At 37.1% G+C, this 26,526-nt stretch overlaps 1 protein-coding gene across 3 annotated transcripts in view; it reads left to right on the top strand.

The window, feature by feature from the left end:
• Positions 1 to 26,526, top strand: part of RNF17 (ring finger protein 17) — a 110,160-nt gene that overhangs the window by 19,656 nt on the left and 63,978 nt on the right. For 2 of the 3 annotated variants that reach the window (XR_012514458.1, XM_074387922.1), the window contains exons 7-16: positions 1,212 to 1,383; positions 2,541 to 2,617; positions 2,896 to 2,970; positions 4,950 to 5,257; positions 6,363 to 6,452; positions 8,914 to 9,072; positions 12,476 to 12,665; positions 13,434 to 13,602; positions 15,711 to 15,901; positions 17,568 to 17,709. Coding sequence is in view for 2 of the 3 variants with exons in the window: in XM_074387922.1 (XP_074244023.1) it covers positions 1,212 to 1,383; positions 2,541 to 2,617; positions 2,896 to 2,970; positions 4,950 to 5,257; positions 6,363 to 6,452; positions 8,914 to 9,072; positions 12,476 to 12,665; positions 13,434 to 13,602; positions 15,711 to 15,901; positions 17,568 to 17,709 (1,573 nt within the window). In the remaining variant the exon portion in view is untranslated. The remainder of the gene's footprint in view (positions 1 to 1,211; positions 1,384 to 2,540; positions 2,618 to 2,895; positions 2,971 to 4,949; positions 5,258 to 6,362; positions 6,453 to 8,913; positions 9,073 to 12,475; positions 12,666 to 13,433; positions 13,603 to 15,710; positions 15,902 to 17,567; positions 17,710 to 26,526) is intronic. The other variant, XM_003919744.4, reaches the window with a different exon arrangement.

The following is a 26,526-nucleotide window of genomic DNA, read 5'->3' as shown; positions in this document are numbered from 1 at the left end:
AATTGGCTGATAATCTTATTGAGGATCTCCTGTACTTAACAAATTGCATTTCTCATGCTGCTTTGAGGATTCTCCTTGTTCTTCAGCAGTTGGAGTTCTTGAGCGCTTAGATTTATAGAGCTCATTTTGCCATTATTTCTTCAGATAATTTCTCTTTTTCTCTCTCTCCTCCTGCGATTCCTATGATGCATACCTTAGTCTGCTTGATAGTGACCCATAAGTTCCTTAGACTCTGTTTACTTTTCTTCATTGTTTTTATTTTTTTCTGACTTCATTATTTTAATTGTTCTGTATTAAAAGTTGATTGATTTTTTCCTTCACCTGTCCAAAACTGCAGGTGAACCATTGGTGGTTTTTAAAAATTAAAATAACTGTGTTTTTCAACACAAGCTATAGAATTTCTGTTTGGCTGCTTTATATAATTTCTCTGTTGATATTATCATTTTGCCCCATGTTGCTTTTCTGATTCTCTAGTTCTTTGTCCATGTTTTTCTTTAGCTCTTTAAGCATATTTAAGACAGTTGTTTTACATCTGTCTATTGAGTCCAATGCCTGTGCTTCTTTGAGAACAGTTTCTACCATTGTTTTCTTCCTTTGAATGGGTCATGTTTTTCTGTTCCTTTGTGTGCCTGTTATATATTTGTTGAAATTGGACATTGGAGAAAATAGCCACCTCCCAGTGTCTGCAGACTGGCTCTTGCTGTAACAGTCCTTCAGTGAGTAGTTGTGTGTACCCTGAGCGTTGAGATCATCATGAGATCAGGCTTAATATCTTCTTAAATGTTTTCTGAGCATGCATCTTGCCTGGGAGTCAGTGTGGCTTTTTCAATTCCCCTGTATATACAACTGCTTTTATAAGTCTTAATTTCCTAAAGAGTCTGAGCTCAGATTCTTCTCCAGGCGATGGTAAGTTGTATATCTCTATAATCTCTTGCCTTCTACAAAATTTGCTTTTCTCTAATTATCTATGCATAGCTTTTAACTGTAATACATTTCAGTTCAAGTTAATGCCTCATTTACCATGTTATATGTTAATTTTATCAGCAAGTAAAAGTACCCTTTCAGATACAGTTCAGTTACTCTATGCCTTATTTAATCATGTTATGTTAAATTCATTGACTACTGAACCTACTCTTAAAGATACTGTTACTATACATTTATATAAATATTTATGAAATACTGCAAAATAACTTACGGAATCTTAAATGAAGGAAAAAGAACCTGTGTGAAGAATTTGCAAGAACTACTGATGCTTATCTATCAAATTTGATAAAGACTAAAAGCTGCATTGAAGAGAAAAGAAATAATTTGAATGCAGCTATGAACATAGCAAGAGCATTACAATTATCACCTTCTCTAAGAACATATTGTGACCTGAATCAGGTAATTTAATAATTCACAATGTGAGTTACTGCTGTGGTAACTTATTTTATATGCTTTGGAATATGGTATTTAAGGTAATAATTTGTTTTTGAGATTATCATAACCTATATTATTATTTAGAATTCTAAGTTAATGACAGTATAGGTTAGGATAATCTAAGTTATAATAAGATAATGTTTGAAATCTAAGACAAACAATGTAAAATTTGTATGACCTTTTGTTATTTTTGACCAGTTAGGGAAATAGTGCAATGAAGTCTTTGTAACACATGATCTGAGAGCAAGTAAGATGGCATTGAGGTGAAAGTTTAGGTTTCTAGGACAACAGAGTAAAAGAATAAGGAAAAATAAGGGTATCACATCAACAATTTAGGTATGGCTCTCAACGCTTGACTTTAAAATTTAATTCAAAATCCTGGTAAAGTTTTTCTCCTCCCATTCCCTCCCAAATTGTGCAAGTCAAGAGACAGCTTCATCTAATCATGTGCCTGAGGGGCAGAATTGGGCAAAAAAAATAAAAATAAAAAAAAAAAGAAATAAAACATATTTCTTATAGTTTGGCAAAATGAGACTAATTACAAATCTTTGCTGATTTCTGCCTCAACCCCTAAGGGTATAGATGTTTTTCTAGTCATCTCTGAATCTAAAGGATCTCACTTCTCATGGATAATCAGCTGTATAGGAGAGAAGCCATTAATTAGTTTACCTGCCTCCAAAGTCTCCAATGTTAAAGAAGGAGAATTTGCCACAACCCTACTTGGCTAGGTATCCTCGAATTTAGTTCTAAAACAATAGTAGTCGTTTCCTTTGTATTACACATGCGACACTAGGAGATGAAAAAAGTGATAAAATTTGGTCTTTATCCTAGTTTATCTAGCTAAGAAAATAGGGCAAAAAAAGAGAAAACACTTGAAGATAGCAACACTATTGCAAAATGAGTCTGATCAGAGTTTTATCTGATCATGTTGCTGTCTTATTTCTTAGTGTCTGTTGTTACCGTTTATAGATACCTCCAAAAGTCAAACTTACTTGTATCCCTTTGAGTGCCCCAAATTGAACTTGAACTCATTATAATGAAATACCTAAAAGATACAGTTTTCTTTCTAAAATCTTACTGTGACAAGATTCACACATAAGTGATTTTTCTTTAAATTCTAGATTATCCGGACTTTGAAATTAACATCAGATTGCGAATTAGCACAAGTTAGTTCTTTAAAACAAAGGAACCCTCCCAGGTGAGTAAGTCGTAGTTCAGGAGACCATAGCAAGTATAAAGATGTGTTAGAACTTAAATGTATTAAAATAGTAAGCAGTTATAAATTGAAAATTTGGGTCACAAATGTTTACCAAGTTAGCAGCCAAATTAAGGTAATTATAATTTGTGCTAACTTAAAAAGTTATTTAAGTGTTTCCTTTTCGATTCATTATTTTAATGTCAGCAACTGATTTTTGTTGAGACAACATAATAAATTTGTATTAGAATATTTACATATATGTTAATGTTTTATTATAGGTTGAATGTGAATTGCAGTGAGATTATCTGTATGTTCAAAAATATGGGAAAGATTGAATTTGGGGACTCAACAAAGTAAGTGTAAGCATGGTGACATGCCGTTAGATTCTTACAGTACCTACATTATCTACGAGACAGAAAAATTGCTGTTTAGTATAATTCAAAAGCTGAAAAATAAAGGACTTAATAGTTTCTGTAATTAAATTCTATATATAAAATTTTTTGAAAGGCCTAGGGGGATCAGTATTCCACAATATGTCAAAGTTATCTTTGAGATTGATTCAGCCATCAAGCATTGAACACTGCTAGGCACCAACACCTTAGATAATTAAGATAAATGTCAGATAAATTACAATAAGTGGAGGAAGAAGGACGTGTAAACAATAAAATGCAAAACTGCTAGAGTCATGAATGCATAATTTGCTCGAGGTGCAAAGCAAGGGAGTGATCAGTTCTTCCTGGGGTAAGAGGACTTGGAAAAATATTTTCTTTTCCCTTTCCTATGAAAATTAAGTAGCAAGTAGAAAGGAGAACAAAAAGGAATTAGGCATCTTATGGGCAGTGAATATATGGGCAGTGAAATAGCATGCTAGATTCAGGTAACAGTGTATGTAATTCCATTCTCTGTGTCCCCAAGGATACAAAGAACTAAGTCCTAAAGATTTTGTATGCTATCTGATGGTGTTTGAACTTTATGATCCATACTATCCAATATGGTAACCACTAATCACATGTGGCTATTTAAATTTAGACATAAATTAATTAAAACTAAATGTAATTAAAATCTAGTTCCTCAGTTATATTAGCCTACATTTCAAGTGTTCAGTAGCCACGTGTTGCTAGTGACTACCTGTCTTAGTCTGTTTGTGCTGCTATAATAAAATTTAAAAAGAACAGATGTGTTTTATTCCTCTGTAATGTATAAAGAACAGGTATTTATTTGCTTGCAGTTCTGGAGGCTGAGAAGCCCAAGGTCAGGGTGCTGGCAGGTTTGGTTTCTGGTAAGGGCCATGACCTCTGCTTTGAGGTGCCTTTGGAAGCTGTGTCCTCGCATGGCAGGAAGGATAGAAGAGCAAAAAAGGGACAAATAACTGTCTTCACACGGTGGAAAGGCAGAAGAACAAAAAAGGGACAAATAAATGTCTTCACACAGTGGAAGGGCAGAAGAGCAAAAGGGCCTAAGCTAGTTCCCTCCAGACATGTAAGGCACAAATCCATTCATGAGGGCAGAGCCCTCATTACTTGATCGTTAATTTTCCCAAAGGCCCCCCCCCCCTTAATACCACCACAGTGGAAATTAAGTTCCAACATGAATTTTGAAACATTTAGACCAAAGCACTGCTATATTAGATAATGTGGCTTATTTCCATTGTCACCAAAATTTCTGTTGTGCAGTATAGCTCTAGGCAGTAGAAAGCCACTAAAAGTTTTTAAGCATGAAAGTAAAAATAATTAATTACTTTCTTTTTTTTTTTTTTTGAGACAGAGCTTCACTCTTGTTGCCCAGGCTGGAGTGTGATGGTGCCATCTTGGCTCACTGCAAACTCTGCCTTTTGGGTTCAGGTGATTCTCCTGCCTCAGCCTCCTGAGTAGCTGGGACTACAGGCTTGTGCCACCATGCCTAGCTAATTTTATTTTTTTTTGGACTTTAATAGAGATAGGGTTTCACCACATTGGCCAGAATAGTCTCTATCTCTTGACCTCTTCATCTGCCTGCCTTGGCCTCCCATAGTAGCTGCTTAAACAGTGATCTCTGAAGAAGCTAAATCCGTCATGAAATAACTGAAACACAGACTTCATGAAGCCCAATCTTACTTCATTGTAAAATTTCTATACTTGTAGATTTGATAGCCTAAAAACTGTCTAGATATGTGGAGAAGATAGACAAATATGGAGTAGAATGGATAAATAACTGGCAGTGGGTGAGTGGCTATTGAATAATCATGCCGCCAAAATTCAGATTAATGGCCTTTGTGGAAATTTCTAGTGACTTATTCAGGGTTGTAACATTTACCTCTGTATTTGTAAGCTTATATCTCTGTATTTTTAAACAGATGCCATCCCCAAGAAAATGAAATTAGACAGAATGTTCAGAAGAAATATAATAACAGAAAGGGGTATTCTTGTTATGATACATACCCACCAGTAGAAAAGAAAAAGATTGACATGTCTGTCCTAACCAATGAAGCACCACCACCTCCTTTGCAACCTGAGATAAATAATGTACATTTAGAAGCAAAAAACTTCCAGCCACAGAAAGACATTGTTGCAACAGCATCCCCTAAAACCATTGCTCTGTTACCTCAAATGGGATCTAGCCCTGATGTGATAATTGAAGAAATTATTGAAGACAACATAGAAAGTGAGTAAAAATGTAAAAGCATATGGGAAAGATCTTGTATCTGTAATTGGACACAGTTGGTACCTTTTTCAGCCATGCATTTAACAGAAATACAATTGCTGTTATAATCTTACTTCTCATTATGACTTAAAACCTGTTCATTCCATGCCCCTACTCTCACATTTTCCAGAGTTAGGGTAATTTTTATTTTTAATGCAGTAATACAGCTAACTTTCTGAGATATTAATTAATATCTGGTTTAATTAGGGTATTTTGAGATTTTTAGTGTTCTTACAAGCCTTGTATAAAAGATACAAATAAATGAGAGATGATTTGTGAACATAGTTGTATTACTTTGTTTGAATGAAGAACATCTTCAATCTTTGTTGAGAGATTTAACATAAGATAAACTGTCATGTTATCTATTTTATAATATGTAAATATATCACAGTTGTATTTGATTAGATTTCCAGTGTCAGTATTTCCATTGACGTGGAGTGAAGTACTACGCTATGTAGTTTTATACTGATAGTCTCCATTAGAACTATTTTTCAAGATCAGCTTTTATTTTCTTTCACCCTTTTTCTGTTTTATTGGTTGAGTCTCCGGAATTACATTTTAAAAAAGGACACACTTCTTTCCGTATTATCATTGATGTTTCAGTTACTTAAGATACATGTAATGACTTTATTCACTGATACAAGGGGTGTTGCCATTCCAGTATTTTCCCAATTCAAGTACAGCTTTTTTAAAACTAGGATGTCGGCCGGGCACGGTGCTCACACCTGTAATCCCAGTACTTTGGGAGACTGAAGCAGGTGGATCACCTGAGGTTGGAAGTTCAAGACCAGCTTGACCAACATGGAGAAACCCTGTCTGTACTAAAAATACAAAATTAGCTGGGGCTGGTGGTGCATGCCTGTAATCCTAGCTACCCAGGAGACTGAGACAGGAGAATTGCTTGAACCTGGGAGGTGGAGGTTGCAGTGAGCCAAGCCTGGGCAACAAGAGCGAAACTCCGTTTCAAAAACCAAGCAAAAACACCACCAAAAAAAAACCCCTAGCATGTCATTGTTAACATTAACATAGTTAGTACAAGTTGTCTTTATTTATTTCTTTGATGAAGCATGCAGCACAGGTGATCTTGTGGAGAGACATAGATATCCAAAAAAGCCTCTTCAGAAAAACTCATCTGTTCTTTTTGGATCAAAAGCAGGTACTGTAACAACTGTCTGAGCTTGATATAGTGCAGTTTACTGTATGTAGAATAAGTAACTCTTACCTAGTATGAGGTAGTAAGTAGAGTGAATTTCACTGATAACTAAAACATATTCCTTTCTAATGTTGAAAGTTTTAATTCTGGGGCCAGACACCATGGCTCACACCTGTAACAGCACTTTGGGAGGCCAAGGTGAGTGGATGACTTGAGCCCAGAAGTTTGAAACCAGCCAGAGCAACATGGTGAAACCCTGTCTCTACAAAAAATTCAAAAACGTAAGTGGGTGTGGTGGTGCATACCTCTGGTCCCTGCTATTCAGGAGCCTGAGGTGGGAGGATCACTTGAGCCTGGGAGGCGGAGGTTGCAGTGAGCTGAGATCACACCACTACACTCCAGCCTGGGTGACAGAGTGAGACCTCATCTCAAAAATAAATACGCTGGGTGTGGTGGCTTATGCCTGTAATCCCCGCACTTTGGGAGGCCAAGGCAGATGGATCACCTGAGGTCAGAAGTTCGAGACCAGCCTGGCAACATGGCGAAACCCCGTCTCAACTAAAAGTACAAAAATTAGCCAGCCGTGGTGGTGGGTGCATGTAATCCCAGCTACTCAGGAGGCTGAGGCAGGAGAATCACTTGAACTCAGGAGGTGGAAGTTTCAGTTGAGCCAAGATCACACCACTGTACTCCAGCCTGGACAACAAGAGTGAGACTCCATCTCAATAAAAATAAAGTTTTGACTCTGGCAAGAATATCCACCTCCTTCAAAATATTTTTTGAGATAGTCTTACTCTGTCGCCCAGGCTGGAAATGCAGTGGCACAATCTTGGCTCACTGCACCCTTCACAGACTTAAATGATTCTCATACCTCAGCCTCCAGAGTAGCTGGGATTTTTAGTAGAGTGGGGGTTTCACTCTGTCGGCTAGGGTGGTCTCAAGCTCCTGTCCTCAAGTGATCCTCCCTCCTTGGCCTCCCAAAGTGCTGGGATTACAGGCATGAGCCATCGTGCTCAGCCAAGAATATTTCCAAAATTTATACTTCTATCAGATGTCACCCCCAGTTGTATGTTTTTGTCTTTTTACCCCTACTCTAAATATGATCGTTATTCTTTATATTTTCTATTGGATAGTTAAAATGATGCATTTGTTCAGTTTCTGTCATCTATCTATACTTGGCTGTATTCAATTCCACTCCTCCTAGTCTTTGTTTTTTAAACAATTTTACCATGTAAAACATTAATCTAATTCAGAAATAAAATATATATTAAAATATTCTGTGAAACTTCCCCCCATCCTATGCCTATTCTATTCATTCTCCATCTCTTCTAGAGTTTCTTCATGCATTTATGAATAAACACACACTAATTATTTTTCCAGGCTTCTCTCTCCCTCTCTCTCTCTTTGTGTAGGGGGTTCTCTCTCTCTCTCTTTTTTTTTTTTTTTTTTTTTTTTTTTTTTTAAACGCAAAATCTAGCATACCAGTGTTTTGTTTTTTGCATTCCTTCCTTAACATTATGCTTTGGAAATTTTTTCCTGTTGGTGAAGACACTTGGCTTAAGAAAATTTTCTGACTGTTTTTACCTCTACTCACCCCACCAAAAAGCGCACGTTTCCTTAAATGCATCTCAGTACTTTGGCTTTGCCTGGACATTTGTTTTTTTTTAGACTGAGTTTCACTCTTGTTACCCAGGCTGGAGTGCAGTGGTGCAATCTCGGCTCACTGCAACCTCTGCCTCCTGGGTTCAGGCAATTCTCCTGCCTCAGCCTCCTGAGTAGCTGGAGTTACAGGCACATGCCACCATGCCTAGCTAATTTTTTTTTTTCTTGTATTTTTAGTAGAGACGGGGTTTCACCATGTTGACCAGGATGGGTCTTGATCTCTTGACCTGGTGATCCACCCACCTCAGCCTCCCAAAGTGCTGGGATTACAGGCGTGAGCCACCGCAACCGGCCCTGCCTGGACATTTTTTCACACCTGATTTATAAGACTAACCTGACATATAAGACTTGGGATTCAGAGTGGCTATGAGCTATATTGGTTCTATAGGTAGAGCATAGACTGAACCGGCTTTTGTAGGCTCTTCTAGAAACCTAATCATTATCAGTAGGATTTCTGAGTTCCAAAGATGTTCATCAATAAACTGAACTTTTGTAATACAGTAGAGTTATAGCATATATGCTGACTTTAGAGTCATAACTATCACATGGACTATGATACCACTTACAATATTTTGCAAGTAATACGAAGTATTTGCAGTTCAGGTTACTAAACAGTTCAAGTTGACAGTGATCCATTTGTTATATCCTTCAGGGTTTAGACTACTTCCTGGGGCCTACGTGCAGTATTCCAGAGTTTACAATACCATACGACACTTTTTCAGAAGCTATTAAAGTTGTTCAGCTTTTGTGAATTCATTTGTAACTCATAGTTTATTAATGTGGCTTAAACATTTTTATCCAGGTTCTGCAGAGCTAGTTTTTGTAAGCCATGTAATAGATCCTTGCCATTTCTACATTCGGAAGTATTCACAAATAAAAGACGCGAAAGTACTGGAGAAGAAGGTGAATGAATTTTGCAACAGGAGTTCACACCTTGATCCTTCCGACATTTTGGAACTAGGTAATGAAATACTACTCCAAGTTAAAATATCAAATTTATTATTATTGAGGTGCAACTATCAAATGTATTTATATATTATAACTTGGTCAACCGATATAAGACTTGTAATAATATAGATTTTTGCTCTACGTTCATTTGTAATAAGCATAAAAATTTAGTAAATTAGCTAAGGATTAAAATGGAATGTTGGCACATTAAGTGAGATGGGTACAGAAACTTGATTATGTAGTAGGGTGAATTGCTTTTAAAACTACAAAACCCATGACAGGTTATGTAGCCTGTCCCCTTGTCTCCATGAAGAGCTATGCCTCTGACGTCTTAGTTACACATGATTCTTCTTCATATGTAACTCCAGTCTCTTGCTTGCCATGTATGAGTGTTGGGGCTAGCATTGAACATCTGAGATTCAGGAGGCCTGTGGCACCCATTCCCAGTGCCCCACAGAGGGTAATCATAAATGCAGTCAGTCTTTTAATTGTGAGAGGATGTGAATTTGCCATGGTTCAGGCTTTTGCTATAAGTATTTTTCTTATAATACTGTTGATTGAATTTGGTTGTACTTTGTAATATGACGAAGCTATGATTCATTTTTATTAATAGAGCACTTTTCTCATTCTGTTAATAGGAGTCATCGCCTGTATGTAACTAATAATAAAAGTGTTTTTCTGTCTAATCTTGATTAATAGTCGTTTAAAAGTGTGATTAGGCCAGGCATGGTGGCTCACGCCTGTAATCCCAGCACTTTGGGAGGCCAAGGGGGGCGGATCACTTGGTCAAGAAATTGAGACCATCCTGGCCAACATGGTGAAACCCCATCTCTACTAAAAATACAAAAATTACCTGGGTGTGGTGGCATGTGCCTGTAGTCCCAATTACTCGGGAGGCTGAGGCAGGAGAATTGCTTGAACCTGGGAGGCGGAGGTTGCAGTGAGCCAAGATCGTGCCACTCTGCACTCCAGCCTGGCGCCTGGCGACAGAGCAAGACTCTTGTCTCAAAAAAAAAAAAAAAAAAAAAAGTGTGATTAATTCTCAGCTCATTGATACAGCTTTTCCGAATGTCAGAAGAGTAGGATCATCATATACTTTGACAAAAATGAATAGTAATTCTAAAACTTAAAAAATAATATTTTATGCCATGTGAGCTGGGAACATTAGATTGTTAGTATCTAAGAGGAGGGAAGTATAGTACTGAATTTAATTTTTGTGGTTGCAAATAGTTGTCTAAAATGTAATACATGCCAAAAACAACTTAGCTTATTTTCAGAAAATGTTTTAAGAAAGCCAAAAAGTTGTGCTTTAAGTTGTTAATGATAATTAATGTTTGCAAGGTAAATATAGTGATTTAAACACTCCTTTATATTTTGAGGAATTAGTGATAAGGGAAGAAATGCAAATTGTTGCTTTAGGAGAGGAGAATATCTTCTTGTTCCTTTTCCTGCCTCTGCTTCATTATGCGGAACAATAAATGGCTTCAGCAGACTTATCTATTGCAAGAAAGAATAGTTTTGTAGAGTATATACAGTAGGTCTTCATATAATATTATCTCATTATAATGTTGATGAGAAAATATCAGTTCCCCATTTGGGCAGATGTCTGTGTTGGGTTGAATTTGTACGTTCTCCCCATGTCTGTGTGTTTTTCAGGTACTCTGGCTTCCTCGTACATCCTAAAGATTTACCTTGGTGTGTCTACATTGTCTACAGTCTGAGTGGTGGGGGTTGGGGGGCGGGAGCGAGACAGAGAGAGAGACAGAGACTCTGTGTGTGTGTGTGTGTGTGTCTGTGTGTGTGTGTGTGCGCGCGCCTTGTGCCCTGAGCTGCCTGAATAGGCTTCATCCACCCTCAACTCTAGAATAAGCTGGTTGGAGAATGAATAAATGAATACATATTATCACAACACTTCATAAAGTATTTGATAAATATACAAGTGTATGACAATAAATGATGCAGTTCAAAAGTGCTCTGAATTCACCTTATTTGTGATTGTTTTTGAATGGTGGTGCTAGGAGGTACTCCTTAAAATTTTCACTTTGCAAGCTGTAATTCTTTCAGTTAATCCACTACCGCTATGACTGACATCACTGATTCATCAAAAATTGAGTAAATAATTATCTTACTTATCTTTCTTAAATGTATGTGTAACTCACACTTATTTCAGTATTTAATATTAGAAGTGTTTGGGGTCTTTGTTAATGTTTGGTGATGTTTTTGTGACCGGAAATACACATAGAAACTTAACTCTTGTTTATATCAGTTAGCCTGTGGTAAGATTGGTTTTGTTACATCATTTTGCTTGAAGTCACAGTCTCTAAGAATATTTCATGACATTAAGTGGAGATTTATTATATTTTAAAACTAGAAATGTGGGTACTGTAGTATAGCAAAATAAGAAATGTCACTGACAATCTGAAGACCAAACAAATGTTTTGGTAGAATTTAAAATTAAAAGGCTGCCTATAATGTGCATTTCAACTATCTTGTTTTTATTAGCATATACAGAGATTACACAGCATCTCTCTGTATGTAATAATCAGTGATCAGAGTTTACTAGATTTATTTCCAATGTGTAGTTTAAATGGGCTCTAAGACTACCTGAGTTCTCCTGCTACTTCTTGTAGGTAGCCATGTGATTTGGACTAGGTTAGGTTTTCTGCCTTGGTTTCCTCACTTACATGATGGAAGCACTACCTCCATAGGGTTGTGTCGGGGAGTAAGTGAATTCAAACAAAACACTGAGCATTTCTGAGCTTGTAGTAAGCATCTACCTGTGGAGCTTTTTTGTTTGCTTATTTGATCTTTTTTCTTAGTTAATAATTTGTAATCCAACTGGTCCCTACAAAAGTCTTCCTCTACTGCTAGGTCCTTAGTTCATCTTCCCTATCTCTGAATGCCACTGGGTTTTAATTAACTTTGGCATTTCACAGGGTGCCTTTCGTTGTTTTATTCTCCCTCCCTTTTACCAAGAGAAGATAATTGTTTCTTCTCTCATTGCAAACTTCAGTGTGTCTATGTCAGTAAGTGTACATGTGTACATGCACAAGGACAGATGGTCTTGATTGTGGTACGTACAGTGTAATTATGGTAATCAGTTTGCCCATCTCTCTTCCTTTCTTGAGCTTCTTGATGGCCAGACAGTCTCATTCATCTTTGTTCTTATTGCTTTTGAAACAGGTCCTCATTAAGTGACTTACAACTTAGTTTTCTTTGTGTGTTTATCTCCCTATTTAGCTTGTTTCTGTATAACAGAAACTAGCATAATATATTCTTCTCATAGCACTTGAACACAGTACTATATCGTCAGTAAATAAATGAATTTTTTTAGTGGTAGAACTAACGTGTCTGTAAACTTACCAAGTGTCTTTCTTGATAAACATTGATAATGATTTGTTTCCCTCATTATTTAGGTGCAAGAATATTTGTCAACAGTATTAAAAATGGAGTGTGGTGTCGAGGAACTATCACAGAATTAATTCCAATAGAGAGTAAAAATATTAGAAAACCTTGTAGTCCAACCAAATTCTTTGTCCATGAAGTTGCACTAATACAAATATTCATGGTAGATTTTGGAAATTCTGAAGTCCTGATCGTCACAGGGTATGATATTTTATAATATGTGGTCTTAGCCTGTTTAGAAACATTTTGGAGGGGGGTAAAGTTAAAGAATAAAGGAAATTAGAGGTAGAGAGGAGTAATTTGTGTCATTCTTAACTTCTAAGACATATACTTTATTATTTTGCTTTACAGTTGATATGTATTGTCGTTTTCCAGTGTTACTAGATGGAGAGCTTAGAAAAGGAACTTAGGTACTCTTCTTATACCACTTCAAAGCAGGGAATAACACACAAAACTAATTCTTTTAAATAAAGTGTTAACAGTTAGCTATAGATGATTGAGTTAAATTTTTAATCTGACTTCCGTAATTTCATTAGGGTTTTTTAAAGTGTCATACTGTCTAACTCATTAGGTATTTAAAGTGGTTTCCCTGTCTTCTAGGAAAATAATACAAACTGACATGTTTCTGTAGTAAGGGCCAGCATTAACCATAGCATGATCATTTAGTGGTTATAGCTTATAAATAAATAGATTTATATGGAGGGAAGGGTCATTATCTCCTTTAAGCTCAAACTGAGTGAGTATATGAAAGTGAAATGTACCTGAGATTTAATTCTATGGAGGAAAACAGTATCTCTGCTTATAGAAGCTAAAGTAATTCTATGTAGTAAGAAAGTATTAATTTGGAATGTAAGTTTCTGAAAGGTGTAACAAGAAAAATTATACTTAGAAACATGTACCTTCTACGGGGGAAAATAAATACAAGTTTGAAGCATTACTTTCAATAAATAGTACTTGAATTTCTCCTAGAGTTGTTCATACCCATGTGAGACTGGAACATTCTGCTGACCAACATACTGCGGTAAATGATTTATGTCTGTTTCTAAGGAAATCTGAACCGTATATTGAAGGGCTGCTAAAAGACATCCAGCCGTTAGCACAACCATGCTCATTGAAAGACATTGTTCCACAGAATTCAGTGAGTGAGACTTTTTCTTCTTCTGAGTGTATTACAGTTTGAACTGTATATTGCCAAATAGATTGCTAAATGTAGGCTCAGTAATCTTGGTAAATACATAGTGCATACTAAACTATTAGTTTGAGTAGAAAAGAAACTGAACTTCAGTTTCCACAATTGAAAATATTTTTAATGGGAAATTGAGTTGAATAAGTATATATGAACATAATGATTGATAAAATAGCCAAGCAAACCAGTAATTTTGGAATCAACTATACAGATAAATAAGTTTATGATGTGGTGTGTTTCTCTGCAGTATTTTCCTATTTCCATTGCCCTTTATATTTAATGGCCACATTACATTCTGTTTTTTGTATTACTTATGAGTATCTGTTCTTCAGCAAGATTGTAAACTCTTAAGAGACAGAAATTGTAACAATATATGTTAAGCAGTTCTATTGTTACAAGGTCTATGAGAGCAGAAGTCTGTCTATGCTCATCATTGTATTCCTGGCGCTTAGCAGATCACCTACCCCATAGAAGGCATTCGACACATATTTGAAATAAATAAGTGAATAAAAAATAAAAGGAAACATAAAAATAATAGCACTGGTGTTTTCCTTAAAATGGTGAGAGTGTTTTGTTTTTAATTTTCTCTTTAACTTTTCAGATTTTATACATTGAGATTTTACATTTATAATCATAAAAACTTGAGAAAGCTATTTTCTTTTTTTGTTTTTAAGGTATTTCTGGCTTTGATCCTGAAATTTACATTAGATATGATACTTAAATATTCAAAGATCAACATAAAAAGTTTTTTGGCTGGGTGTGGTGGCTCAAGGCTATAATCCCAGCACTTTGGGAGGCCGAGGTGGGAGGACCAGTTGAGCTCAGGAGTTTGAGACCAGTCTGAGCAACATGGTGAGACCCTGTCTACCAAAAATAGAAAAAGTAGTCAGGCGTGGTGGCACACCATGGAGGCTGAGGTAGAAGGATCACTTGAGCTTGGGAGGCAGAGGTTGCAGTAAGCTGAGATCATGTCACTGTGCTCCTCTGGGTAAAAGAGTAAGTAATCCATCCTGTGTGGATTTTTTTTTTTAAATCACTTAAGTAGCATAGATCTCATGTATTGCTAGTGATGGAAGCTAGGTTAATTGATGATGATTGTAATTTATTATTTTTTTTTTTTTAAGACAGAGTCTCGCTCTGTTGCCCAGGCTGGAATGCAGTCGTGCAATCTTGGCTCACTGCAACCTCCACCTCCTGGGTTTGAGCGATTCTCGTGCCTCAGCCTTCCGAGTAGCTGGGACTACAGGTGGGTGCATGCCACCACGCCTAGCTAATTTTTGTGTTTTTAGTAGAGAGAAGGTTTCACCATGTTGGCCAGGATGGTCTCCATCTTCTGACCTTGTGATCTGCCTGTCTTGGCCTCCCAAAGTGCTGAGATTGTAAATTTTTAAATTTTATTTTAGGCATACCAAACCTTCAAAATTACTTTTTGAATTTTCATCTAAGTGGAAAATTGAATACTTACTCCTTCATTTTGAGAATGAAAATTAATCTTCATACTAATATTCAAAAGTGAAACTAAATTATAAAGTAAAACCTTGAGAATATATAAAGTGAAGGTATACATACATCATACATTCATAAAGACTGTCCTTGGGTTTGTGGCCCTGTTTCTTTTTTTTTTTTTTTTTTTTTTTTTTTTGAGACGGAGTTTCACTCTTGTTACCCAGGCTGGAGTGCAATGACGCGATCTCAGCTCACTGCAACCTCTGCCTCCTGGGTTCAGGCAATTCTCCTGCCTCAGCCTCCTGAGTAGCTGGGATTATAGGCACGCGCCACCATGCCCAGCCAATTTTTTGTATTTTTTTAGTAGAGATGGGGTTTCACCTTGTTGACCAAGATGGTCTCGATCTCTTGACCTCGTGATCCACCCGCCTCGGCCTCCCAAAGTGCTGGGGTTATAGGCTTGGGCCACCGCGCCCGGCCTGTGGCCCTGTTTCTTAATGTCTGTGGTTGCCCTCAGTTGGATCTGTGGTTGGTACAAACCTAAATCCAGACCATTGTAACATTAGAGGTACTTAAAATTACTCATTACTATGAAATTTTGCTTTTTTGCACAGAATGAAGGCTGGGAACAGGAAGCTAAAGTGGAATTTTTGAAAATGGTAAATAACAAGTCTGTTTTAATGAAAGTTTTTAGAGAAGAAGATGGTGTGCTTATTGTAGATCTGCAGAAACCACCAACAAATAAAATAAGCAGTGATATGCCTGTGTCTCTTAGAGATGCACTAGTTTTTATGGAACTAGCAAAGTAAGTAACTTAATGAAACTTAAATATTCTTTGAGATTATAGCTATACCTAAGAGAAGCAGATTTTGCCTTTAAAAACCATGTCTTTAAAGTAAACCTTAACAGACCTGAAGAAGTTAAAAATATTGCTGTTAGACTTTTCTAAGTAGTTGTTGTCTATGAAAATGGGATTCAGATAATTGGATTCAAGAAAATAGGCTGGGCAGGGTGGCTCACAACTGTCAGTCTAGTGCTGTGGGAGGCCAAGGAGGGAGGATTGCTTGGGGTCATGATTTTGAGACCAGCTGAGGCAACATAGCTAGACTTCATCTCTACAAAGAAATGCAAAAAGAAATTAACCAGACATGATGGCATGCACCTGTAGTTCCAGCTTCTCAGATCAGGAGCTGAGGTGGGAAGTTTGCTTGAACCCAGGAGTTTGAGCTATGGTCTTGCCACTGTACTCTTAAGTTTGGTGACAGAGTGAGACTTTGTCTATAAAGAAAAAAGAAAATTAGAGAAATTAAGGTAGCTCAAAATACAAATATGTGTAAATAACCTAACATCTTTTGGACTCTTTGACTTTATAGGCAGCTGTATGAGGGTTTCAAGAATTACAGTTTAACTGTTCCTAACTTAAATTTTGTAGACTTTGGAATGAATTCATCATCACTACCGTATATTTAATGTATGAATCTAAAATAGATATTTAAAGTTTCTTTGTCCATTGTTTCTTTTTTGTTTGTTTGCGTTTTTGAGACAGAGTCTCATCCCAGGCTGGGGTGCAGTAGCACGGTCTCAGCTCACTGAAACCTCTACCTCCTAGGTTCAAACAAATCTCATGCCTCAGCCTTCCAAGTAGCTGGGATTATAGGCATATACCACCACTCCAGCTAATTTTTGTATTTTTAGTGGAGATGGGGTTTTGCCATGTTGACCAGGCTGGTCTTGAACTCCTGACCTCAAGTGATCTGCCTGCTTTGGCCTCCCCAAGTGCTGGGCTTACAGGCATGAGCCACAGTATCCAGCCTGTCCATCATTTCTGATGACTTAAGTAACCATAGAGGTAGTCAAAGATTCTAATTTTTACCCTGAGTGATTCAATGACTCTAGAAGTGACCCAAGCAGGTTCCATTCTAGAAAAATAAATGCAGTATTGGAGCTGGAAGGGGCCACAGACACTCTTCAGCTGACAATACTAGCTGCTACCACAGACCACAGACTTGATATCTTATTTAACCTGGTTTGATAATTGAAGACAATTTGAAGAAATGTTAGAAGAAAGAAATTGGAAGATGAATACTTTTGGTAAATAAGTCAGTACATGTACAAATCCTTTCTTTAGATCAAGTCACAGAAGAGAGACTAAGAAAATGGCTTGACAAGATATGGTGGCTCACGCCTGTATCCCAGCACTTTGGGAGGCCAAGGCAGGAGGATTGCTTGAGCCCAGGAGTTCGGGGTCCACCTGGGCAATGTAGGGAAACCCTGTCTCTACAAAAAATACAAAAATTAGCCAGGTGTGGTGGCAAGCACCTGCGGTACCAGCTACTTGGGAGGCTAAATTGGGAGGATTGCTTTGAGCTCAGGAGGGTGGAGGCTGCAGTGAGCCATGATGCCTTGCACCACTGTACTCCAGTCTGTGTGACAGAGACCCTCCTTACGCTTTTCATTTTGCTTTTAATTAGGTTTAAGTCACAATCACTAAGAAGTCATTTTGAAAAAGGTACTACTTTACACTATCATCCACCTATTTTGCCTAAAGAAATGACAGATGTTTCAGTAACGGTTTGTTACATAAATCATCCTGGAGATTTCTATCTTCATTTGGTAAGTAAGTATGTAATACGTTTTTGAAATGAAATATTCAAAAAAATTTTTTAATTAGACATGTATAACAAAAATGAATATCTACTGTCAATTTTAGTTAGAGCAAACATACCACTCTCAATCTTCTATACATTTAAATTTCTTAGTAGTTGCAGCTTCAAAGAAGTTCACATGATTTGTCATAAATTGAAAGAACGATGAAGGATAATTAATGTGTAAATGTTTCTTGCTACTTACTGAAATCTGGAGACTAGGAAAGCATACAGAGCTAGCAAATAGAAATATAATGATACGTCTTTGGGAGGCTGACGCAGGCAGATCATGAGGTCAGGAGGTCAAGACCATCCTGGCTAACATGGTGAAACCCCATCTCTCCTAAGAATACAAAAAATTAGCCAGGTGTGGTGGCAGGTGCCTATAGTCCCAGCTACATGGGAGGCTGAGGCAGGAGAATTGCTTGAACCCAGGAGGCAGAGGCTGCAGTGAACTGAGATTGCACCACTGCACTCCAGCCTGGGCGACAGAGTGAGACTCTGTCTCAAAAAGAGAGAAATACAATAATAAACTTTTTTCTAACCTGTATATCTGAAAATTTACTGATCATTATTAGATGTTTTTTGAATTTGAACACTAAAATAGACACAGATTAAAGGCATTTTGTATTGAAATTTGGATGTATGACTGATGTGTTTAGATAGTAACAATAATAGTTCATTCTTATTGACTTCTGGGTGCTTTATATGATTTAACTCATCATAAGGCCCTCAAGACTTTAAGTGAGTTAACTCATTAATCTTCACAACAATCCTTTGAGAAAGACACTATTGTCTCCATTTAAATGTCTGGAGACCCTAACCACAGAGATGAAGCATCTTGCCTAAGGTCACACAACTCTGAAAGGGTAGAGCCAGGATTGACCTAGGTTGTGCAGCTTCAGAACCTGTCATCTCAAGCACCGTATCACACTTTAGTGGCTCTTCAAATGAGTTGTGGAAGCTGCTTATCTAAGGATTTGCATTTATGTCTTTTGTTGATTTTTTTACAGTGTCTTTTATGGCAAAATATACATAATTTTATAGTTTTTAATAGTTCAGTATACCATTAGGTGCCATTAAGGACATTAATTGTTGTGTATACATTTCCAGAGCTTTTTATTTATCTCAAACAAAAGCCCTGTACCTATTAAAGAATCACATACCATTTCTTCTCCCCTAGTCCCTGATGACTTCTGTTCTACTTTCTGTCTCTATGAATTTGCCTATTCTAGGTACCTCCTAAGTGAAATCATATACAGTGTTTCCTTTTGTATCCTGCTTTCACTTCAACTTAATATTTTCAAGGTTCATCTGTTATCTAGAATGTGTCAGAATTTTATTCCTTTATATGGCTGAATAATATTTCATGTATGGATATACTACATTTTGTTTATGCATTCATCTATTGATGGCCATTTGGATTGTTTTCACCTTTTGGCCCATGTGAATAATGCTGCTATGAACACTGGCATAAAAGTATCATATCCATTTGGGTCTCTGCTTTCAGTTCCTCTGATAGTATTATACCTAGGAGTCATTGCTGGCTTATATGGTAATTTTATGTTTAGCTTTTTGGAGAACTGCCAAACTGTTTTCCACAGCAGCTGCAGTTTTACCTTCCTACCAGCAATGCAGAAGGTTCCAATTTCTCCACATCTTCTTAAACACTTGGTTTTTTCTTTTCTTTTTTTAATAATAGCATTCTTTTTAAAAAATTATTATGCTTTAAGTTCTGGGATACATGGGCAGAACGTGCTGGTTTGTTACATAGGTATACATATGGTATGATGGTTTGCTGCACCCATCAACCTGTCATCTACATTAGGTATTTGTCCTAATGCTATCCCTCCCCTAGCCCCCAACCCCCTGTCAGGCCCTGGCGTGTAGTATTCCCCTCTCTGTGTCCATGTGTTCTCATTGTTCAACTCCCACTAAGCAATAAGAACATGCTGTGTTTGATTTTCTGAGTTCTTGTATCAGTTTGCTGAGAGTGATCGTTTCTAGCTTCATCCATGTCCCTGCAAACGACACAAACTCATCCTTTTTTATGGCTGCTAAGTATTCCATGGTGTATATATGCTGCTTTTTCTTAATCCAATCTATGATTCATGAGCATTTTGGTTAGTTCCAAGTCTTTGCTATTGTGAATAGTGCTGCAATAAACGTGTGTGCATGTGTCTTTATAGTAGAATGATTTATAATCCTTTGGGAATGTACTCAGTAATGGGATTGCTAGGTCAAATTATATTTCTGTTTCTAGATCCTTGAGGAATTGCCACACTGTCTTCCACAATGGTTGAACTAATTTACACTCCCACAAATAGTATAAAAGCGTTCCTATTTCACCACGTCGTCTTTAGCATCTGTTGTTTCCTCACCTTTTAATGATTGCCATTGTGGTTTTGATTTGTATTTCTCTAATGACTGCTCATTGTGGTTTTGATTTGCATTTCTCCAAAGAGCAGTGATGATGAGCTTTTTATCCTATGTTTGTTGGCTGCGTAAATGTCTTCTTTTGAATAATAGCATTCTTATTATGTGTGAAGTGGTTTCACTTTGTGATTTTGACCTGCATTTCCCTAACAGCTGGTAATACTGAATGTCTTTACATGTCCTTATTTATTGGCCATTTGTGTATCTTTGAAGAAATAGCCATTCCAGTCATTTATCCATTTATTTTTTTAAATTTTTAAAACTTTTAAAAATCATATTTTATTTTTTAAACACAGGGTTTTACTTTGTTGCCCAGGCTAGAATGCAGTGGCGTGATTATACGCTCACTGCAGCCTCAATCTCCTAGCCTCAAGGGATCCTGTAGCCTCAGCCTACCATGTTGCTAGTACTACAGGCACACACCACCATGTCTGCCTAATTGTTATATTGTAGACACAGGGTCTGGGTAGGTAACCCAGGCTGGCCTTGAACTCCTGGGCTAAAGTGATCCTCCCACCTTGGCCTCCAACAGTGCTGGGATTACAAGCAGGATCCACCATGCCCAGCCCCTTGTCCATTTTTTAAATTGGGTTGTTTATTTTGTTGTTGGATTGTAGGAGTTTTTATGTATTCTAGACATTAAATTCTTACAAGATATATGACTTACAAATACAGGTGATCCTTGACCATCACAGCAGTGATGGATACGAAGCCCTGTGCAGTCAAAAATCTGTGTAACTTTTATTTATTTATTTTTTTTGAGACAAGGTCCAGCAGTGTTGCCTAGGCTGGAGTGCAGTGGCAAGATCATAACTTATTGCAGCCTAGAACTCCTGGACTGAAGTGGTGTGCTGTCTCAGCCTCCCAAGTAGCTAAGACTACAGGAATGCACCTCACCTGGCTTTTTTTTTTTTTTTTTTTTTTTAATTTTTATAGACAGGGTCTTGCTATATTGGCCAGGTTGGTTTTGAACTCCTGGTCTTAAATAGTCCTCCTCCCTTAGCCTCCCAAAGTGCTGAGATTACAGGCATGAGTCTCCACACTCAGCATGCATTTAACTATTGACTTCCACAAAACTTAACTACTAATAACCTACTATTGATTAGAAGACTTAATAATATATAAACAGTTAGCTAACATATATTTTGTATATGTATTAGATACCATATTCTTAAAGTAAGCTAGAGAAAGGGAAGTGTTATTAAAAGTCATGAGGAGAAAACATATTTACTATTTGTTAACTGAACATGGATCATTATACAAGTCTTCACGCCAATTGTCTTCCTGTTGAATAGGCTGAAGAAGAGGAGTTGGTCTTGTCTTTTTGCTGTTTCCAGTCAGGGCTGGCAGAGGTGAAAAGAAATTTGCACATAATTGGAATTGTTCAGATCAAACTCGTTCCAAGGCTGGCTGTATTTTCTCCCATTTTGTGGATCGTGTCCCATTTTCTTGATAGTGTCCTTTGTTGCACAAAAATTTTTAGTTTTATGAAAACCAATTTAACTGTTAATTCTTCCGTTGCTTGTGGTTTTGGTGTCATATCCAAGATACCATTACCAAATCTAACATCATGATGCTTCTTACCTATGGTTTCTTCTAAGAGTTTTATAGGTTTAGTTCTTAGGTTTAAATCTTTTATTCATTTTAAGTTAATTTTTGTACATGATATAAGGTAAGGGTCCAGCTTCGTTCTTTGGAATTGGGTATCCAGTTTTCTCAACACTATTTGTTGAAAACACTGTCCTTCATTGAATGGTCTTGGCATGCTTGTTAAAAGTAAAAGTTTATTTCTGGGCTTTCTGTTTTATTCCATTTGTCTGTGTATCTGTCCTTATTTCAATACCACAGTGTTTTGATTACCTTTGTTGTAACTTTTGACATCAAAATGTGTGAGTCTTCCAACTTTGTTCTTTCTCAAGATTGTTTTGACTGTTCAGTGTCTCTTAAGATTCCATGTGACTTTTAGGATGGGTTCTTCTATTTCTCCAAGAATAGAGTATGATATTGAGTATAATATCATTTGCTAATGTATTGAAACACTGATTTTTACATGTGACTTTTGTGTCTAGCAACTTTGCTGAATTAATTTGTTCTAATGAGTGAGACTGTGTGTGTGTGTATGTGTAGTTTTGGGGCATTTTCTTACGTATAAGATCGTATCATCCATGAACAGAAATGTCATTGGGGTTTTAATAGGGATTACACTGAATTGTAAATCACTTTGGATAGAATTGACATCTTAATTTTAAGTCTTCTTATCCATGAACACTGGATTATTTATTTATTTATTTAGATCCTAGGTAATATCTTTCAACAGTTTGTGTGGTTTTCAGCATATCAGTTTTTGGCCTCTTTGGTCAAGTTGACTCCTAATTCTTCTTTTACATGCTGTTGTAAATAGAATTGCTTTTTAAATTTCTTCAATTTGCTCATTTGCTAATGTATTAAAACACAACTGAATTTTACATGTTAATTTTGTGTCTAGCAACTCTGCTGAATTAATTTGGTAGCCCTAACTGGTGTGTGTATGTGTATGTGTGCGTGTGTGTAATTTAGGAGGTTTTCTTACACAGAAGATCATATTATCCATGAACAGAGATACTTTTCCTTTTTGCTTTCTGATTTGGATGCCTTTTGTCGTCGTCTTGCCTAATGCCTCTGGCTAGGATTTCCAATGTCATATTTAATATAAGATAAAAAAGCAGGTTTTCTTGTCTTATTCCTGTCTTAGGGGAAAATCATTTGTCTTTGACCATTGAGTATGATACCTGTGAATTTTTTCCAAATGTCCTTTACCGTGTTGTTTCCTTCTGTTCTTGCTTATTGAGAGTTTTTATCATGAAAGGTGTGTTCAATTTTTCAAAAAAATTTTTTGTAGCAATTGAAATGATCATGTTTTGGTCTTTCTTTCTTCATCCTGTTAATGTGGTATATTACGTTGATTTTGGATTTTGTTTTGTTTGCTTGCTTGTTTTGAGAGAAGATCTCTCTCAGTTTGCCACGCTGGATGGAGTGCAGTGACATGATCTCAGCTCACAGCAACCTTGCCTCCTAGGCTCAAGCAGTTCTTTTACCTCAGCCCTCTGAGTTACTGGGACCAAAGGCGCACACCACACCAGGCTAATTTTTTTAGTTTTGTAGAGATGAGGTCTCACTATGTTAAACAGGCTGGTCTCAAGCTTCTGAGCTGAAGCGATCCTCTCACCTCAGCTTCCCAGATTGCTGGGAGTACAGGTGTGAGCCCCACTGCACCTACTGCATTGATTTTCATGTCACTATCCTTGCATTTTGGAAATAAATCCCACTAGATAAAGATGTATAATCTTTTTGTCATTAATTTAACATCGTTGTTGCCTTGGCATCCATTTTTAGGCCTGCATAAGTTGTCTGAACCCCAGTCATGCCACATCACCTTTGGCTTAGTTAAAACTCCCTCCACTTGTGGCTGTTTGCAGTGTGGGTTACTTGTTCTACATCTCACTGACCCAGCATATCCTACAGCTGCTTGCCACAGTAAAATGAGTCAACACCAGAGTCATGCAAATACTTTCCCGCCTTTGCATATGTTTTCTTTAAATTAGCCATTTCAAAACCCCTGCTGGAAAGCCTTAAGAGATAATGCCTGTGGACCTTAATAAAGGCAGAGTCCCACAGATTCACTTTTATCTGTGATTAACAAAACGTTTCTTTTATTTCATGTGTTTTGCTGCCTCCTCTGTGTCTCACCTGACTAACACACACAAACCTAACTTTCCTCCTGGTCATTGCTCTCTTGGAGAGTGACTATCTTGGTAGGAATAAACTGGACACAAGTCGGACAAGAAACCCAAGGGGGCCAGGCATGGTGGCTCACACCTGTAATCTGAGCACTTTGGGATGCTGAGGTGGGTAGATCATGAGGTCAGGAGTTCGAGACCAGCCTGGCCGAAACGGTGAAACCCCATCTCTACTAAAAATACAAAAATTAGTTGGGTGTGGTGGCGCACGCCTGCAGTCCCAGCTACTCTGTAGGCTGAGGCAGAAGAATCGCCTGAACCCAGGAGGTGAGGTTGCAGTGAGCCAAGATTGCACCACTGTACTACAGTCTGGGGGACAGAATGAGACTCCATCTCAAAAAAAATAAAAAGAAACACAAGGGCATCTGCTAGTATAAATGGGTTTCCTATGAGACGGACACTTGGTCACAGGTCAGACAACAAGTCATTGGCCCATTCACAAAGATAAAGAAGTATCCTCTTTTGATTTACTGTAAACATCAGTGACCACCACCTCTCAAGCCTTGTCAGGGCAGGGCTAGAGTTCATGGCCACTCTCCAGAGAGAGACCTGAAGACCAAGTTAGGAGAAAAAATCTTTTAATATGCTGAATTTGTTTTATTAGAATTTTGTTGAGGATTTTTGCATCAGTATTGATAACGGATATTGATCTATAATTTTTTTGTGTTGTCTTCATATGGCTTTGTTATCAGGGTAATGCTGCCTCTTAAGAGTTAGTATTCCTCCATCTTTTTTTTTTGGGAAGAGTTTGAGATATAATGGTGTTAATTCTTTAAATGTTTGGTAGAATACGCAGTGAAACTATCTGGTCCAGGGCTTTTCATTGTTAGGAGGTTTTTGAATTCTGTTTGAACCGACTAGTCTCGGGTAGTTGTGTGTTTCTAGGAATTTGTCCATTTTATGTAGGTTATCCAGTTTGTTGGCATACAATTGTTCAGAATAATCTCTTATAATTTTTTATTTTTTGGCCAGGCGTGGTGGCTCTTGCCTGTAATTCCAGCACTTTGGGAGGCTGAGGAAGGCTGACCACCTGAGGTCAGGAGTTTGAGACCAGCCTGGCCAACATGGAGAAACCCTATCTCTACTAAAAATACAAAAATTAGCCAGGTGTGCTGGTGGTAGGCACCTGTAGTCCCAGCTACTTGGGAGGGTGAGGGCTGAGTAGTCCCTCACTTGAACCTGGGAGGCAGAGGTTGCAGTGAGTGAGCTGAGGTCATGCCACTGCACTCCAGCCTGGGTGAAGTGGCGAGATTTCATCTCAAAAAAAATTTTTTTAATTATTTTTAAAAATTGGTAGTACTGTCTCCACCTTTATTTCTGATTTTATTAACTTGAGACTTTTTTTTTCCTAGTTATTCTAGCTAAAGATTTGTTAGTTTTGCTGATCTTTTCAGATAATCAACTTTCGGCTTTATTGATGTTCTGTTTCTTTATCCTGTCCTATTTATTTTTGCTCTAATCTTTATTACCTTTCCTTCTACTACCTTTGGGTACTTTTTTCTTTTTCTGTTGTCTTATGGTGTATAGTTAGGTTCCTAATTTGCAATGTTTTAAAATTGTATGTGTGTATAGCTATACATTTCCCTCTTGGCACTGTTTTGTTGCATAAGTTTGGTATGTTGTGTTTTGATTTTCATTCGTCTTGAGGCATTTTCTAATTTCTCTTACGATTTCTTCTTTGACCTGTTGGTAGTTTGTGGTGGTTAATTTCTACATGTTTGAATTTGGCAGTTTTTCTTGTTTTTGATTTCCAGTTTCCTTCTGTTGTCATAGCGACAAATAACATTTTATGATTTCCGTTTTTTGAAATTTATTAAGACTTTTTTATGGCCTAACATACGGTCTATTCTGAGAATGTTCTAAGTGGCCTTTTGGGGGAAAAAAGGTATATTTTACTATTGAGTAGAGTGTTTTGTGTATGTCTATTAGGACCTGTTGGTTTACATTATTGTTCAAGTGTTCTGTTCTTACTGATCTTCTGTCTGGATGTTTTATCCACTATTGAAAGTGTAATATTAAAGTCTTCTATTATGAACTATTTTTTCCTTCAATTCTGTCAATGTTTGCTTCATATATTTGGAGTCTGTGATGTGTACTGCATAACTACTTGTAATCGTTATATCTTATTGGTGAATTCGCCTTTTATCAATTTATAATGTCCTTTCTCTCTTGTAAGAATTTTTTAATTTAAAGTCTGTTTCACCTGATACTAGTAAAGCCATCTCAGATCTCTAGATTACTATTTGCATGGAATATTTTTTTCGATCCTTTGACTTTGAACCTGTACATGGCATAAGGTTTAAAGTGTATCTTTTGTGGACAGCATATAGTTGGATCATGTTTTTTTAAAATTCATTCTGCCAATCTTTGTATTTTAATTGGATAATTTATTTACATTTAAAGTAATTACTGATAAGGAAGGACTTCTGCCATTTGCTGTTTTCTGTATCTTACCACTTTTTTATTCCTTCTTTCCTCCATTAGAGCCCTCTTCTGTGTTTAGTTGCTGTCTTTTTAGTATGATATACTTTTCAAAATCTCTTGTAATTGTGATGAAAAACACATAAAATTTA

This window comes from Saimiri boliviensis, chromosome 16, assembly GCF_048565385.1.
Source record: "Saimiri boliviensis isolate mSaiBol1 chromosome 16, mSaiBol1.pri, whole genome shotgun sequence".
Lineage (NCBI taxonomy): Eukaryota > Metazoa > Chordata > Mammalia > Primates > Cebidae > Saimiri > Saimiri boliviensis.
Note: the sequence above shows the minus strand (reverse complement) of the source record. Positions and strands in the feature narration are given on the sequence as shown.